Here is a 19,209-nt window from a genome sequence, read left to right on the forward strand (position 1 = left end):
CATGAAAGGTTAATTTTGATTGCGTGTCCCTTTTTAACCTTGTGGTTTCTGCACAATCTGGGGTCTGGGCGTTGCCTTTCTTGTTTCTCAAGACCGGTTAGGGTCTCTGTGAGCTTGGCTCAGTTCTAGGGGTTCCTTATTTTTATTTGGAACTTGTTGCTTCCTATTTAGGGTCCCTTCGGGAATCCTTGATGATTATTTTTTTTTTCTTCCATGTCGTCTCCTTTTTGGGAGTTTATGGTAGTTGATCCCTTTCTCTGGTAAGGTGTGTGTTGTTGGGGCCGACTGCTGGGCGACGGTGTCTCCTGGAGGTGCGTTGGCTCAGTCGAGTCTTTTCTGCGGTCTCTAGCAAGGCTTATGGACAATCTGCGGGTCAGTGTCCTTGGGGCCTTTTTCAAAGTTTTCTCGGCTTTGGATGTAGTGCGGTTTTTGTGGGTAGGGATTATAGGCCTGGTGCCCTCAGAATGGGCCACCTTTTGTACCCTCCCGTTTTTAGCATTCAGTGTCCTCTCTAGCTTGGGTGTTGTTTTCCCAAAAGTAATGAATGCAGCTGTGGACTCTTTCCATTTATGAAGAAAACCTTAAATTATGCTTACCTGATAATTTTCTTTTCTTCAGATGGAAAGAGTGCACAGCTCCCCGCCCACGTTTTTTCTGTGGGGCGTGTTATTTTTGTTCTTCTGGCACCTTTTCACCCTGATATTTCTTCTACTGTTTCTTGTTCCTCGGCAGAATGACTGGAGGATGAGGTAAGTGGGGGGAGGTATTTAAGCCTTTGGCTGGGGTGTCTTTGCCTCCTCCTGGTGGCCAGGTTCTGAATTCCCAAAAGTAATGAATGCAGCTGTGGACTCTTTCCATCTGATATGATTATATAAAACAATTTAAAATTGTTATTTTACTTATCTTTTTTTATTTTTTACTTTAAATATTGTGTGTTCATCTGACCAAAAAATTGGGAAAGCATTTTACATTCATCACACTTTTTTTTTTTTTTGTGTGTGACAGTTCTGCTAGAAATTTCACGATTATTGAATACTGGTCTGGATATGGAAACTCTGTCAATTTGTGTGAGACTTTGCGAACAGGGAATAAATCCTGAGGCTTTGTCTTCAGTTATAAAAGAATTAAGAAGGGCAACAGAAGCTTTAAAGGTAAGATTTTTTTTTTAAATGTATTTATTAGAACTAAGGGCACAGAGAGAAATCATGCAAAGTTTTTGAGGATTTTTTATAAACAATTAAACTCTATTGTAAGTGTCTCTCCTTTACATCCAGAACCCTGCATAATGAGAACCCGGTTCCAACCAAAATTTGCCTTTCTAAAATTCTTTGACCCCGTAGTACTAGTAAGACTTCTTAGATAATTTTGTCAGATCAGATAGCTTTAGAGTAACTGGCCCTGTAAGTGTTGTCAAGTTGTGTTTTTCGCAAAGAAAGGGAATGCATATCTTAAATATAGTTAGTTGCGGAGTCTAAAGATTATTTAAAAAAAATCACAATTGAAATAATAAACCGGATAATCTTAAAGTTAAAATTTTTAATTCAGAAGTAAATGTGTGTTGAGGGAGGGCATTGTAAGAACGTAAAACTACCACCTAACATAATAAAGTAAAGTGTTTCTTAGGAAGAAGATGTATAAAGATTAGACAGACAAGTTCTGAGGTAGAGAAGCTGTGCGCCTGCAATGGCTACTTGCAATGCAGCATCCCGTGGGAAATATTAACGTTGCACAAGAGCTATCTTGTCCAATCCAACACCCTGTTTTTGCCACAACCTAATGCTAATGAGCACCTTGATCAAGTGAGTCGTGGCAATTAATGTGGCCACCTTTGAAATGGCGGAGAAGATAAAGAAGTCGTTTCTGCTTCTTAAATCTTCCGCTAAGTGTATTCAAACCTTGAAAGATGTCAGATCATCGAATAAGAGAAATTCTGCAAAATGTTCTCAGTGTTGTGTCAAGATCAGTAACGGGTGAAATGTCCATGAATAACCTTTTATAAGTAGATGAATTTCCGTGCACTTGCTCTTTTGTTTAGTAGTCCATTTAGAGGAATTATTTAATCAGTAATTCGATTAAGTGTATTTCTAGATCCATTATTTTAAGAGACTATAAAGAAAATAACTACTTTAAAGGGACAGTCAACCTAAATTTTCACATAGGTAATTCCTATACAGTTGCTAACTATTTTTTGTTTGCACTGTAACCTAATTTATTAGCCTTAAACGTTTCTAAGAATTACCACTTACTTGTTTCTTCCTTGCAGTTTAAAATGCCCGCCAGCCCCCTCCCATATTTCGTCATCATGATTCTCTGGTTTTGTTCAGTGTCCTGCTGTAACTCTGCAAGTCTTGTATTTCCACGCTCCTGATTTAGCGCATGCGCATTGCGCCGCTAACACTGCATGGGGAAGGAACTCAAAATCCTTTCTTGTGTTCCAGAGGTCTGTTATTTCCGGCGTACCAGTGTGTGTGCAGACATCGTAGTCTGTGAACTTAGTCCCCGGCAGTCATTGTGTTCTGTGAAGCAGTGTGCAGTTTTGTTTCTTCTCTTCTATCCGTAAGTAATGCTGGTAGTGCAAAGGTTTACCTTTCTGTGTTCCCCCTCAACGAAATCCGAGCTGTGGTTTATTTTATTTGTTCAGACTGACCAATCTAATTTGTCTGTAACGTTCAGTGTAGACTGACAGTTTAGGCTGGGGTACACAACAGATTGCAAGCTTTGTCTGGGTGAACTGAATATTCTTATGTAACGTTCAGTGTAGACTGACAGTTTAGGCTGGGGTACACAACAAAGTATATTCAGTTCACCCAGACATAGCTTGCAATCTGTTGTGTACCCCAGCCTAAACTGTCAGTCTACACTGAACGTTACAGACAAATTAGATTGGTCAGTCTGAACAAATAAAATAAACCACCAGCTCGGAAACAAAACTGCACACTGCTTCACAGAATACAATGACTGCCGGAGACTAAGTTCACAGACTACGATGTCTGCACACACACTGATACGCCGGAAATAACAGACCTCTGGAACACAAAGGATTTTGAGTTCCTTCCCCATGCAGTGTTAGCGGCGCAATGCGCATGCGCTAAATCGGGAGCATGAAAATACGAGACTTGCAGAGTTACAGCAGGACACTGAACAAAACTAGAGGATCATGATGACGAAATATGGGAGGGGGCTGGCGGGCATTTTAAACTTCAAGGAAGAAACAAGTAAGTGGTAATTCTTAGAAACGATTTAGGCTACAGTGCAAACAAAAAATTGTTAGCAACTGTATAGGAATTACCTATGTGAAAATTTAGGTTGACTGTCCCTTTAAGCTCATCTAAAATGTATAAGTTAGATCTTAGGAGAAATGTTGTTATCTTAAACCAATATCTCTTAATAAAAAATGATTTCTGAGAAAAACAAACTCAACTGTATAATAAACAGCCCCTCTACTAAATATCTAAAAAAAAAAAAAAAAAAAAAAAAAAAAAACTAAATCGAATTTACACTTATTAGATTTGTAATTACTACTATTCCTATAACACGTGACCATTTTCTAATAGAAGTGGTGGGCTGGTGACTCCCTGGTGCTTGAGTTTCTCGAACCCTGCTCTACTCTATTAAATAAATTAAACAACTTTTATTTGGTACTCCTCCTAAAAATGTCAGATTTAGGGTTGTGGGTAAATAGGAACATACTGTATATAGATACTAGTCTTGAAGTCCATTACACACGCCCAAATCACCTCTCCCTCCAATAACATTCCCAACCCTCTGATTGGAGTCTGCATTGCAAGATTCTGGAAGACTGAAATACCTAACTTTACTATTCTTAATAATAAAATAAATTATTACTAGATGGCTAGCTTATCAGCAGACATTTTTTTATATTAAAGGGATACTAAACCCAAATTGTTTTCTTTCATGATTCAGAGCATTTTAAGCAACTTTTAATTTACTCCTATTATCAATTTTATTTGTTCTATTGCTTTCTTTATTTGAAAAAGCAGGAATCTAAGCTAAGGAGCCAGCCCATTTTTGGTTCAACACCCTGGATAGTGCTTGCTTGATTGGTGAATACATTTAGCCACCAATCAGAAAGTGCAACCCAGATACTGAATTGCATGGTCTATCTGAATATTTTTTTTATTGGTGGATGAATTTATCCACCAATCAGCAAGGACAACCCAGGTTGTTCACCAAAAATGGGCCGGCATGTAAACTTACTTTCTTGCATTTCAAATAAAGATACCAAGAGAATAAAGAAAATTTGATAATAGGAGTAAATTAGAAAGTTGCTTATAATTTCATGCTCTATCTGAATCACAAAAGAAAAAAAAAATGGGTTCAGTGTCCCTTTAAGTATCACTCCCCTACCCATAATCCCCAGTCAATTGACCAAAGGGAAATTGAAAAAGGAATAACACAAAGGTGTAGAGGTGCCTGAGGTTTAGTAAAAAATAACTTTATTAATTAAGGGTGGGGTCGTGGACTCTTCATATCCAGAAAGAAATATATCAGGTAAGCATAAATTTAGTTTTTTTTTTCCTAAAATATGGAGAGTCCACAACGTCATTCCAATTACTAGTGGGAACCAATACCCAAGCTAGAGGACACAGAATCAATAGGGAGGGAGAACAAGACAAGCAGACCTAAACAGAAGGCAGCACCGCTTCAAGAACCTTTCTTCCAAAAGATGCTTCAGCTGAGGCAAAAGTATCAAATTTGTAAAATTTTAGAAAAAGTATGCAGAGAGGACTAAGTTGCAGCCTTGCAAATCTGTTTCACCAAAACTTCATTTTTGAAAGCCCAAGAAGAGGAGACGGCCCTAGTGAAATGAGCTGTAATTCTCTCAGAAGGCTGCTGACCAGCAGTCTCATAAGCAAAACGAATTATACTTCTCAACCAGAGGGAAAGAGAAGTAGTGGTAGCCTTCTGACCCTTACGCTTTCCTGAGAAACAAACAAACAGGGCCGAAGACTGGTGAAAATCCTTAGTCGCCTGTAGGTAGAATTTTAGAGCACGCACAACATTCAAGTTGTGCAACAGACGTTTCTTATGAGAAGGATTGGGACAGAGAAAAGGAATAACAATTTACTGATTAATATTTCTATCCGAAACCACTTTCGGAAGAAAAACCAATTTAGTACGAAGAACTGCCTTATTTGCATGAAAAATAAGGTAAGGCGAATCACACTGCAAAGCCGAGAGTTCCAAAACTCTCTGACCAGAAGAGATGGCAATAAGAAACAAAACCTTCCAAGATAACTTAAAATCTATAGAATGCATTGGCTCCAAGGAGGAGCAACAGGTTTAAAAACAGGCCTGATTCTGACCAAGGCCTGATAAAAAGATTGAACATCTGGCACATCTGCCAGACGCTTATGTAAAAGAATAGATAAAGCAGAAATCTGACCTTTCAGAGAACTGATTGACAACCCTTTCTCCAGACCTTCCTGGAGAAAAGACAAAATCCTAGGAATCCTGACCCTACTCCAAGAGTAGCCTTTGGACTCACACCAATAAAGGTATTTACACCATACCTTATGGTACATTTTATGCGTAACAGGCTTGTGAGCCTGCAGCACGGTCTCAATGACCGACTCAGAAAACCCACGCCTAGCCATAACTAAGCGTTCAATCTCCAAGCAGTCAGCTTCAGAGAAACAAGATTTGGATGGAGGTATAGACCTTGAGTTAGAAGGTCCTTCCTCAGAGGAAACCCCCAAGGTGGCAGAGATGACATCTTTACTAGGTCTGCATACCAGATCCTGCGAGGCCATGCAGGAGCTATTAGAATTACCTACGCTCTTTCCTGTTTGATACGAGCAATGACTTGTAAAAGGAGCGCAAATGGAGGAAACGGGTATGGTAAACCAAAAACCCAAGGAACCGCCAGAGCATCTGAGCGGCCTGCGGATCTCTTGATCTTGAACTGTACCTTGGAAGCTTGGCGTTCTGCGGGGACGCCATCAGATCAAACTCCGGCACCCCCCACTTGAGGGTTAACCTGGAGAACACCTCCTTAATTGGCTTCCCAGTTGTCTACTGCTGGAATGTGTATGGCAGGCAGCAATTGTGAGCTTCTGAGGCACCTCTTTCATGGCTAAGGAAGTCCGAGTTCCTCCCTGGTGGTTGATGTAAGCCACTGAGGTGATGTTGTCTGACTGGAACCTGATAAACAGGGCTAAGGACAATTGAGGCCAAGCCATCAGAGCATTGTAAATCGCTCTCAAATCCAAGATGTTTATTGGAAGAGCAGACTCCTCAGAGTCTATAGTTCCTGAGCCTTTAACGAGTCCCAGACTGCTCCCCAGCCTAGCAGGCTGGCGTCGGTGGTCACTATCAACCAGGAAGGTCTCCAGAAGCATGTGCCCTGAAACAAATGCTCCTGAGCAAGCCACCATGGGAGAGTCTCTTGTCAACTGGTCTAGATCTATCCTTTGACACAGATCCAAATGGTCTCCGTTCCATTGTCTGAGCATGCATAACTGCAGAGCTCTCAAATGGAATCGAGCAAATGGAATGATGTCCAAGGAAGCGACCATAAGATCAATTAACACCATACATTGAGCAACTGACGGCCGAACAGACTGAAGAGAGAGGCAAGAATCTTGGATTTTCTGACCTCTGTCAGAAAATTTTTCATAGATTGGGAATCTATTATGGTTCCTAAGAAAACCACCTTTTTAGCTGGAACAAGGGAACTCTTTTTCCAGATTCACTTTCCATCCGTGGGAATGTAGAAAAAACAAGAAGATCTCTGTATGAGAGTTTACTTGTTGAAAAGATGGCGCCTGAACAAATATGTCATCCAGATAGGGCGCCACTGCAATTCCCCGAGACCTGATCACTGCCAAGAGAGCCACCAGAACCTTTGAGAAAATTCTGGGAGCTGTGGCAAGGCCAAACAGAAGAGCCACAAACTCAAAGTGTTTGTCTAGAAAGGCGAATTTCAGGAACTTGTGATGATCTCTTTGGATGGGAACCTGAAGATACGCATCCTTCAGGTCTATGGTCGACATGAACTGACCCTCTTGAACCAAAGGAAGAATAGAACCAATGGTTTCCATTTTAAAGGATGGTACCCTGAGAAACTTGTTGAGACACTTTCACTCTAAAATAAGTCGAAAAGTTACCCTTTTTTGAAGGGGGGGAACCGTGAACAGATTTGAATAGAATCCTAGACCCTTTTCTCTTACTGGAACAATCACTCCCACGGAGGAAAGGTCATGAACGCAGTTCAAGAATGCCTATCTTTTTACCTAGCCTGCAGATAATCTTGAGAGGTGGAATCTGCCTCTGGGAGGGAAAGTTGTTCTATTTTGTAACCCTGAGATACGATGTCCACAGCCCAAGGATCTGGGACATCTTGTATCCACGCTTGATCCGATCCTGGATCGGGGGCCGACCATTCATGCTGACTTAGACTCAGCTGAGGGTTTCTTTGATTGCTTCCCTTTATTCCAAGATTGATTCGCTTCCCAAGAAGACTTGGACTGTTCCTGCTTGGAAGAGGGAGAGGAAGACTATTGACCTTTTTTTGAAGTTACAAAAGGAACAAAAATTACTTTGACGTCCTTTAGGTCTGTTGTTCTTGTCTTGTGGTAGAAAAGACCCTTTTCCACCCGTAATATCAAATATTTCTGTCAGACCAGGTCCAAACAAGGTCTTACCCTTGTAAGGAAGCGCCAGAAGCTTGAACTTGGAGGTAACATCAGCTGACCAAGATTTTAGCCACATAGCCCTATGGGCTAAGACAGTGAAGCTAGACATCTTGGCTCCCAGTCTAATAACTTGCATGTTAGCATCATAAATAAAGGAATTGGCTAGTTTAAGAGCCTTAATCCTATCTTGGATCTCATCCAACCAAGCCTCTACTAAAATTGATTCAGACAAGGTGTCGCACCAATAAGATGCCGCACTTGCTACTGTGTCAATACAAACTGCAGGTTGCCATTGAAGACATTGATGAACATACATCTTTTTGAAATAAGTCTCCAGTTTTTTGTCCATGGGATCCTTAAAGGAGCAGCTATCCTCTATAGGGATCGTAGTTCTCTTAGCCAAAGTAGAAATAGTCCCTTCTATTTTAGGCACCGTGCGCCATGAATCTTTAATGGAGTCAGCAAAAGGAAATATCTTTTTAAAGACGGGAGACAGGGAGAAAGGTATCCCTGGCTTCTCCCATTCCTGTGAAATAATCTCAGTCACACTGTCTGGAACAGGAAACCCTTCCACAGAGGAAGGAACATCATTGTATTTATTAAAATCTGTGGCGTGAGTGTTTGCAGATCATTGTATTTATGAAGTTTACTAGACTTCTTAGCGTTGACAATGACAGAAGTATCGGAGTCGTCCAAAGTAGCCAATATCTCCTTTAACAGTAAACAAAGATGTTCAAGCTTAAATCTGAAGTTTACTTCTTCAGTATCAGATGAAAGAATTATACTGTTCAAATCTGAAATTTCACCCTCAGAGGCTACATGTCCTCCTCATCAGACTTATGAGGTAGGGTAACCTGCGTAGCAGGAAATGGGACAGATACCTTACTATCTGAAAAAATGTTTAGTTTTTCCTCTTGCTTTTCCACAACATAGGAAAAGCAGATACCGCAGATGATACCTGTGCAGCAAAATCTGCAGGCAAATAACCTCCTCCAGGAAGCTGAGAGGAACTGCAGGGCACTGCATTTGACGCCCTAGAGGCTTGGGATGTTTGAGGAGAAAGCTGTGGCGTTGCCTGAACAACATCATCCTGAGAGACATTGGGCTTAGAGGGCAACAATTTATCTTTAAATTGAAGTGTTCTAGCTAAGCATGCAGCACAGAATTGCATAGGCAAAACAATTTGTGCCTCAAGGCATAAGCATTTGTCAAAAAAGTCTTTATTTTTTTTTTTTTTTAAATACACTGTCACTTTAAGAATTTTTTTTTTTTTTTCTTGTTTAAATTGTTTTATTTGTATCAAGAGATAATAACAAAAGCATATGTTTTACACACAAAAACAATTTTTACAAAATATACTAATACATGAAAATAAGAGAGTACACCACAGATATGTTGTATCAAATTACATCTAAGACACTGGGTATCTCCACCCAGCGATTACTAGTGATCTCAACATTACAGTGTCTAGACATATACTATATATACAGAAACCCTAGAAACAACCAACATATGCAGAAAGATATTACACCAAATTACAAGCGGTCACTAACATTCTTGACCGAACTGATCTATCAATAATTCATCTCTATAATTATACTACTGCCAATTTACGCAAACAAGACCCCACCTTAGATATATATAGTGGGCTCCGGCACTCCTGCCCTAATACGCCTGGACTCCTCGCGCCTATGAGCCCCTCTCTTCCCCTCCCTTCCCCTGCCCATTTAGTTACAACTTATATATCAGTATATAATATATAACCAGGAATGGTACAGATTCATCAGTCAGCCATATTACCACAAAGTACATGACAAACAGGCCACACCGAGACAGAAAACCCACAAAAAAAAAAAAAGGGGTCCCTCTCATATCGCCCCCACCCCCCCCCCCCGACCCTCACTCCGCGTCCTCCGCCCAGTTCTCGGGAAAATGGCCTGCTAGAATATTTGTCAAAACGTAGTCGGATTCCCTAAATGGTTTAATCATTTTTTTCTGATAAGCTGGAGGCAGGGATCTTATAAATTTCTCCCATTTTCTGAAGAACGCGGGCAAGTATTGATCGTGCGGGGAGGGCATATTGTACTGCTCTATTGTATATTGACTGACTACCGCTGCTTTAAGCTGAACCAATGTGGGAGCCGAACATGACTTCCATAGTTTAAAAATGAGATTGCGCCCCGTTAGTATTATTGTGTTTATCAGACGATAGTTTTTTTTTTAAGACCTTGATATCTCACCAAAAAGAAAATCTCAATGGGAACTAACTCATGCTCCAGTTTTAAGACCACGGTCATCCAATATGCAATCTTACTCCAAAATTGTTGAATTTTTGGGCAACCCCATAGACAATGGAATAAGTCTGCATCCATCCGCGAGCATCTGGAGCATAAAACCTTTGCATTATACCATTTCGAAAGCAAGCCAGGGGTAAAATACCTCTTAAGCCCGATTTTTATCTGAGATTCTCTCCAAACGGTGGGGACCCAATTCTGTTGAATAATTTTAAAGCTTCCTACAATGGTTTGCTCATCTATGTCAGGGAATTGGATAGACCATTTAGTAATCATCTCGCCTACCTGTAAATCCGAAGCTTTCTGAGTTACAAGTTGATATAGAGGGGAAATTCCAAATTTCCCTGCTGCATATAGGGAGATCCTGGGCTGTAGCTCGCCCAAAGACCAGTTATTGCCGAAGTTATTATGCAGCTCCTGTAAGAAATGTCTGACTTGAAGGTAGGCGTAAAATTCTCGTGACCCTAGACTGAATTTATTTGCAATTTCAGTATAGGTTAATAGATATCCGTCAGGTCTCCGAAATTGACTCATGGCATTTAAGCCTTTCAAATCCCAGTCTTTAAATATCTGACTTGAGAGTCCGGGGCAAAAATTGGGATTACCGCATATGGGTAGATATTGTGAGAGATACGGGGAGTAATCTAACGCAGTACACAACCTCTGCCATGCTATAATTATATTCCTAAATGTGGACAGACTAAATATGTTCGAAGGGAGAGAGGTCATCAGACAATGTAATAAAGCCTTCAGATTAAACGGGGCCACAACCCGCGACTCCCAAATGGACGCCGAGATCTGGTCCTTACCCGTTATCCAATCTAATGCAAATCTAGCTATGGTCACTAGATTATACATCTGGATGTTAGGAAGTGCGAGGCCGGCGGCCAGCTTAGAATTCATGAGTCGATGAACGGCGATCCGTGGTTTACTCCCTTTCCATAGAAATCTGGAGCAAGCACTATTATATGCGACAATGTCTTTATGGTGTAGAAATATCGGAATATTTTGAAATATGTACATAAGTTTCGGGAAAATGATTGATTTAATTAATGTTACCCGTGCAGATAAAGAAATAGGCAGTGAGGTCCATTCATCCAGTTTTTTTTTTTACAGCAGCTAACCCCGAACGCGTAATTCAACTTGTACCAATCCTCTGGGTTTCTGGAAATATAAAGCCCCAAATAATTAATCTGAGAGACTTCGACAAAGGGATGTTTTACATCACCTAATGGATGTCTATAGAGCCACATTAATTCTGATTTCGATGTGTTAACCCGGAATCCGGAGATCTCACCAAACTCCTGGATAATATCCTGGAGAATTGGCAACGAAACCGAAAGATTAGATAGACATATCAATAGATCATCCGCGTATGATAGAAGGACCAGTTTCTCACCTGCAAACAAAATACCTTCTAGTTCTTGACGTAATCGTATGGCCAGCGGTTCCAAACTGATATTAAATAATAGGGGGGATAGCGGACACCCCTGTCTGGTCCCTCTATGCATAATAAATCGCTGGGAGGTCACATTGTTAATAATGACCGATGAAGTGGGGGCACTATAGATTAACCTGATATAATTATGAAAAAACCCGGAGAAACCGAACTTCTCTAGAGTAGTGAATAGATGGTCCCACCCGACCCGGTCGAAGGCCTTCTCCGCGTCGACCGTAAGAATGGCCTTATCGTGAGTATCATTACTATAAGAGGCCTTGTATTTGTTCCAATAAGACTCAATGAGAACTAATAATTTCCTGGTATTTCTCACAGGATTCCGGCCGGGCATGAATCCGGATTGGTTCTCATGGATTAGGTCCCCGATATAAGGTTTTAATCTGGAAGCTATGATAGATGCTAATAGTTTATAGTCGGTATTAAGGACAGAAATAGGTCTAAATGAACTAGGAAGCTCCGGGTCCTTGCCCTTTTTTAAGATTAACGTTATGTTTGCTGCGGCAAAAGAAGGCGAGCAATTGATATTATCTGAAAAATAGAAATTGAATAACCTAGACAGAATAGGGGTCACCTGAGCTTGTAATATTCGATAAAATTCAATGGGGAAAGAGTCGGGCCCGGCCGCTTTGTTGGATTTAGCGTTCTTAATTGCAGATCTGATCTCCTCCTCAGAAATGGGAGCGTTAATAACTTCCAAGGCTTCCAGCGCTAGTCTCGGGGTCTTGATCTTCGACCAGAATTTTATTTGCTGTCCTGCATTGGACGGTTCTGATTTGTACAAGTCTTGAAAAAAATCAAAAAACACTCGTTCGATGTCGGGGTGGCTCGTGAACCTCTTTGTACCTTGTTTAATGGCAGAGATTACCTGCCTAGGTGAGGATTTAGCTATTCTGGCTAGGAACTTAGCGGATCTACCTACGAACCCACTGTATCGAGCTTTAGTTCTAAGTTCCTCTAGTGCGCTATTCTGCTTAATCTGGATGTCACGAAATGCCTTGGCCCTTACATAAGCGTCCCAGTGTCCTCTGCTAGGATTGTTTAAATACGCTCTAAACGAGTTTTTTACTTGATTTGCACACTGTCTAGCCGCCTGACTACACTTCTTCTTCCAGTGTATCATATATGATTTGATTTCGCCGCGTAAGACGGCCTTAGAAGCCTCCCAAAACACTTCCACTTTGTCCAGGTAGTTACCATTGATCTTATGATAATCTGCCCACTTAATTTGTAGCCAGTTTTGAAAACTGGGGTTGTTACTTAAGAATCTAGGAAAATATATATGCTTATTCCCTGAATTCGAACTATTAGGTTTGCAGTGCAGTAAGATGGCAGCGTGATCCGATATAACTATATCTTCAATTTTAGTGACCCAGTCCCAGCTTATTAACGAGTCCGACACCAAAAAGTAATCAATCCTGGAGAAGGCTTGCTGAGCATGTGATACACATGTGAATACTCGCGCATCCGGGTTCTGTACCCGCCAGATATCTACTAAGCCCAACTGTGAGCAGAATTTCTGAAAAATGCGCACTTTTCTACCTCTGCTGTTAAGGGCTCTTTTTTTAGAGCAATCTAAAGTTGCGTCAGCTGTCAAATTAAAATCACCTGCAACAATTAAATTATGCCCTATAAATCTGTGTAATCTAGCCATTAAGGCCGCCCAGAAATTCTGATCAATTTGGTTAGGACCATAAATGTTACATAGTGTATATTTGATCTTTTTAATCACAATCTCCAATATCAGGAATCTGCCTTCAGGATCCACTTCAGTGTTAGTTATTTTATACTCCAGATTCCGATTCAGCAAAATGGCTACCCCCCTTTTCCTGGTTGTAGAAGTAGCGGCTATAACCTCCCCTACCCATTTACTCTTCAGTTTGGGAATTTCTGGAGGTTTCAGGTGTAGTTCCTGAAGAAAAACTATATCAGGGTTGAATTTCCCTGAGTACTTTATTATAGATTTCCGTTTAATTGGGGAGGTTATGCCGCCGACGTTCCAGGAAAATAAATTAATATTAAGAGCCATCAAATCCTACATCTATTGTCATGCAGATACGGAGGAAGAAGACCTCCGAATGCAATGGAGCAAGGGCCGCAGGGGCGCGGGAGAGGGAACAGGGAGGGGGCGAGAGAGAAAGAGAAAGAACCACAAAAAAAAAGAAAAAAAAAAACCCACACAGAGCCATACTTTTAACCACACGAAAACTTCTGGGAGAACCCGTAATATTGACTCAAGCTGTTTTAAGGAACGCCTGCTTCTCGACAGAAATTATCAGCTTCCAAGACATTATTTAGCGTATGAGAAATTCCTTTTTTGGATACCACCAATTTTGCAGGGTAAAACATTTTGATGTTCTAATTTTCTTTCTGTAATCTACCATAGAAAAAAGACATGTCTCTTCTCTTAGATAGAGTTTCAGAGGAGAAATCTTGAAAAAGTAGTAACTTATGCGAGTCCAAAACTAAGGGCATACTTTTCCTGTAATACTTAAGGTATAGTAATTTGTCTTGGAAGTTTACAAACTTAAATATCACAGGCCTCGGTCTCTGGCCCTCGGTTTGTTCCCTGCGTGGGCCTATTCTGTGTGCCCTCTCAATCTGAAAGGGAGTGGCAGGAGCTGGAATCAACAATGCCTTGGGTAATGTATTGGTTACAAAATTCAGTAAATCTTGAAATTCGGGCGACTCGGGGAGGCCAATCACTTTTAGATTATTACGTCTTGAGCGATCCTCAAGATCTTCGATCTTTGCTTGTAACGCAACTATCGTTTTACTGTGTGCATCCACAGTGGAATCATGAATATTAAGCCTGTCTTCTAGATCGGACACTCTGTTTTCAGCTTCATCTAGTCTTGATGAAAACTGCCGAACCTCTGCCGTGAGATTGGAAATCTCGTTCCTAATCTCGCGCTTAATCAGATCAAATTGCGGTAGCAGGATTTTAGCCACTTCCGCTGCATATTCTGTCATACTATTACCCGAGGGGCTCCCTTTCTCTCGGGGAGTGTCAATGCTGGCATCCAGAGTCCTGCCACTCCCTTTTTTATCTTTAGCTTTGGGGGGCATATTGGAGGGTGAACTCCTTTGGAGCATGTATCTGTCCATGAACCAAAGGGCCTTTAGATAAATTATTCAAGGTCTATATAAAAAAAAAAAAAAAATTTATAGAAAGGGAAAAGGAGGGAGGGAGACGGAGAGTAAGGCGTATCGGGGTCCTAAGACGGGCACAGTGTGCCGGAACCCACAAAAATATGACTATATCTGACTGGTTCTACAGGCTTGCCTATTCTTGGATCTAGAGGCTGTCTTGATCCACTTACGGAACTTTCTGTACAGTTAACCCACTATGGACCGAGATATTAAGACAAAGTCCTAGAGAGTATTAGTAAAGTGCAAGTGCTTCTGAAAGAGGGAGAGGGGGAGGGGAACACGAACAAACAAGAGGGAGCAGAAGGAAAAAAAAAAAAAAAAAGTTCCCTCTACCCTACCCCACCCTCTCTCTTCCAGTCAAGTGTTTTTTGAAAGAGGTGCTTTCAATAGAGCATATATTCGTGCAAATTAGAGTGAGTTAGGTAGCTTAGTGGTTATATGCCCTTAACCAAGGAGATAATAACATAGTTACTACTAATGTGATTAAACCCACCTTATATTAAGGTACACCCTTGACTGCGATTCTAACGTTATATACCCTCTGAATAGAGAACTGTGCTAAATAACAATGTGCAAGTAAATTACTTATATATTAAGTGTAAACCTTGAATTATTTCCAAGCTAACAGACAATCATTCCTAAGCAAAAAAAAAAAAAAAAAATCTTCTATTACCTGGCGTAGTAGCAAGCATGCAGAATTTGCTTGCCACTAAAACAAGTTAGAAGCTTTGGGTATCAACAGGCAGTTTGAAATGTATCTGGTGAAAAAATGCTGTGTCTTAGTATAGTGCCCAACTATGTGTCTAAATAAAAAGAGAGGCAACACAGGAAACAACCCCCCAAATTAACTGCATACATTTGTAGAAAAAACTTTCGTAATGAACAAAATATATCAGTAATTAGAACACAAAAAACAAGCAGAAAACAAAAGAAAAACAAGAAACAAAATCAAAATAAAGGCATTGGAAAAACCAAAAAGTCTGCTTAGTAGGACTAAGTCCCCCAGGTTCTTGCAACCCAGTATGAACCTTCACTTAACAAGTCCAGCTGTAGAACTTTTCATGATAAGGGAACCTTGATAAATGGGAAAAACCATAAGGTTACAGTGGTTAGAGTCAAGTATACTGCATAGCTCCAATTCAGCCACACTCTTAAGTGTGCCCAAATAGAAAAGGAGTGATATCCAGAGGTCTCAACCTGTGTAGCACAACACGGCACCGGCCCCTGTCCTGAGGCTCCTCACTCCGTTTCCGAAGTCCCAGAAATATTTTTTACTCAGGGGTAGGCAAATGAGCAATACCGGCTCCAACGCTACAGAATTAAATTGAACCTGTAGCCCATAGTAACATAGTCTTGTCCCATTGCCTACGGTCTGCAAATTAAACCAAGACCCTTGTACATTTTGGCCAAAGACCGGGAACAGTACCTTGTTTGTGGGCCGTCACAGCTTCTACCAAGATAGTGCCTCCCTCAGCACTTCCGCTATCCTTGCGGACTATCGGCGCAGGAGCGTGATGTGTAGCGGGCCCCCAGAAGATGACGTTTGTGTGAGTGATACGGAGGCCCAGCGGGACCACCTTCAGGAAAATCCAAGCCGGCCGGGTGCGGAATCTCACCAGGCACCTCAGTGCAGCAGATCCGAGGCTCCAGGGGCGGAGCGGGGTTGAACCACACACGCCGGCCCTTGCGTCACTACCAGGGGACTCAGGTGTTAGTGCAGAAAAGATGGCCCCTCCAGGTGGGCCAAAGCAGCGCGCTTCCAAGTCGGGTGAAACCAGGCACCCAGGGACCAGTGTGGCAGGGCCCGGCACGGCCAGAGGCAGCTCACCGACAGTCCCACGTCCGGGTAAGCTGTAGTGCGATCACTGGGGGGATAGGCAGAGTCCATCAGTTAGATAAAACTTTTGGTGGTATCCAGCAGCGGTCGTCACCAAGGAATAACTGTGCACCAGCCACCGTGCACCATTAGGCTGTATCGGTAGACTTCCCTCGCCGGATCGTGATCCTGGTACCCAAGCCTAGTGTAGGCCAAGGGAAAACAGCGTAGGTTGTAGGTGGTTTGAGCCTCACATAGAGGCACGGAGCTTCAGAGACACCTGCAGCTACCTGTCGGCCCCGCCTCCAACCGGAAGTCCTCCCACTTTAAGAATTTTTAATACCACACCCGCTTAAAGGGACAGTCTAGGCCAGGGGAGTCCAAACTTTTTTGAAAGAGTGCCAGATTTCATGAAGTGAACATGTGCGAGGGCCGACCATTTTGCCTGACATTCTTTGAACCATTTTAAAATAAATGCAAATTAACTATTTTATGCAAAGTTTATTGAAAACGGCATACTTTTACATTTTGTGACTTGGATGACAAATCTAAACAGGTGTTAAATCACTCTGCCTTTAATATAAAAAAACAGGAAGCTGAAATATGTCAGGAACATTGTAAAGTACATTACATGTGTTCAAATATATTTATAACTGATTTAAACTGACATTAACTGAGATTTTACAATGTATTCATCTCAAGTGAAAAAAAAAACTTGCCTGCACTAATGTGAAGGGGGAAACTGAGATCTGGACTGCAGCACATAGACTAGGTCTGGTTCAAAGGCTGTGGTTTTGATGCGCAAAATGTCACGCAGGTGAGAGTCACTTAGTCTTGTCCTCACACGGTTCTTGTTAAAGTTCATAACAGAGAATGTCTTCTCACACAAATATGTTAAGCCAAGCAAGCTCAGCATTTTCTTAGCCAATGTTCGAATCTCTTGAAACCGGCTCTTATCCAGTTGGCGGTAAAAATTCACAAGAGAGAGCTGTTGGTGATGACTGCGTAACTCGCTGTCACAATGTAGCTCAATGAGCTCAAGCTGCAGCTGATCTGGAGCATCGTTGGGGTCAACAGAGAATGGAGAGGAGAAAAGGCTGATCTCCTTTTCAATAGCTGCAAAATCTTGAGAGCGCCGTTTAAACTCCCCAGCCAGAGATGTGATGTCTGCTGCATACCTGCTCGTTTGCGCACTGATATCATCATGTGGAAAACTGTTCATTATTTCCTGCAACGCTGAAAAATGAATGGTATTTGGCTCTGTTTGTGATAAATGCCTTAGGAAAAGTTGCAGCTTTGTTCCAAAGGCTTTGAGGTGTGAATAAAGCTGGTTCACCGCTGCATCTTTGCCCTGAAGACTCGTGTTCAGTACATTCAGATGCTTTGTTATGTCGACTAGAAACCTCAAATCAGCCAGCCAAATAGGATCAGATAGTTCACGCATCGGTTGTCCCTTTGTTTCCAAGAATTCTCCAATTTAATTTCTGAGAGAGTAGAAACGCTGCAGTGCAGATCCCCGACTGAGCCATCTTACATCATGATATAAAACATCTTCGTATTCAGCCTGGATATCCAGTAGAAACTGTTTAAACTGGCGGTGGCACAGGGCTTTAGAGCGAATAAAATGAATGGTCTTTTGCACCGGTTTCATAACATGATCATATTTGAGATGTTTAGCACAGAGAACTTGTTGATGAATGATACAATGAAGTTTAATAGCTTTGCCTCCTTCTTTGATCACCTTGTTACAGATTAGGGTTGATAATCCACTTCATTAACCAGCCATGGCAGGTGCCCCATCAGTAATAATCCCAGTAACTTTGTTCCAAGGCATTTTCATGTCATCTATGGCAGAACTAACAGAAACAAATAAATAATGTCCTCTTGTTTGGTTCTTAAGGTTCTGGAGGTCAAGTAGCTCTTCAGTCACATTCATTTCATCGTCCACCCCTCTCAGAAAAATCAGCAACTGAGCTGTATCAGAGAGGTCCGTGCTTTCATCACAGGCTATTGAAAAGAAGTCAAACTCAACTCCTTTTGACGTTAACTGTCTCTTAATATCTGATGAAATTTCTTCAATTCTCAGTGCTACAGTGTTACGAGCCGGGCAAATTTTGGAAAACTCTTGCTTCTTCTCGGGACAGATATTCTGCACCATTTTCATAACGCATTCTTTGATAAAGTCACCCTCAGCAAAAGATTTGCAATTTTTAGCAATTAACGTTGCCACCTCATAGCTAGCCCTTTTGGCATTTTCATTTGACTCACAGGCTTTTGTAAAAAATCGCTGTTGTGACATTAAAACAGTTTCAAGTTGCTTCAATTTTTTCACTACGGTCACGCCCTGTTAGCTTGTCATAATTTGTGCTATGTCTCGACTGGTAGTGTCTCATTTAAGTTTCAGTTAACATTGAATTCCTTATAAACAGCCACAGTCTCTTGGCATATCAGACAAACACAGTGATTCTGTATTTCAGTGAAAAAATATTCAATTTTCCACCTGTCCTGGAAGCGGCGTCCCTCACTGTCAACTTTTCTTTTCTTATTTATAGTTGCCATTATTAAAATTGGATACAGTCCAGTATTATATAACTATGTGTATGTAATTATAGATCTCTTATGTATGCAACTGTGAATACTACTCTCCTCAGAGTCCCACTAATGCGGTTAAAGTACACAGGGTAGGTATGTGAATGTTCATAACGTTTCTCCCAAGAAAAAGCTGTGTATGCTGTGCCTTTTATGTTTTTACATTGAATGACATGTCATAAATTTAACTTTTTATACCTTGAAATATCTCCTTGCTTATTCCTGTAAGACGTTTCGGTGCTA

At 41.3% G+C, this 19,209-nt stretch overlaps 1 protein-coding gene across 1 annotated transcript in view; it reads left to right on the top strand.

Annotated features, from left to right (window-relative positions):
- The window catches only part of MZT1 (mitotic spindle organizing protein 1), a 50,746-nt gene that overhangs the window by 24,243 nt on the left and 7,294 nt on the right, over positions 1-19,209 (top strand). The window contains exon 2 of the mRNA XM_053704931.1: positions 1,006-1,151. Within this exon, the coding sequence (XP_053560906.1) occupies positions 1,006-1,151 (146 nt within the window). The remainder of the gene's footprint in view (positions 1-1,005; positions 1,152-19,209) is intronic.

Source organism: Bombina bombina, chromosome 3 (assembly GCF_027579735.1).
Source record: "Bombina bombina isolate aBomBom1 chromosome 3, aBomBom1.pri, whole genome shotgun sequence".
In the NCBI taxonomy this organism is placed as follows: Eukaryota; Metazoa; Chordata; class Amphibia; order Anura; family Bombinatoridae; genus Bombina; species Bombina bombina.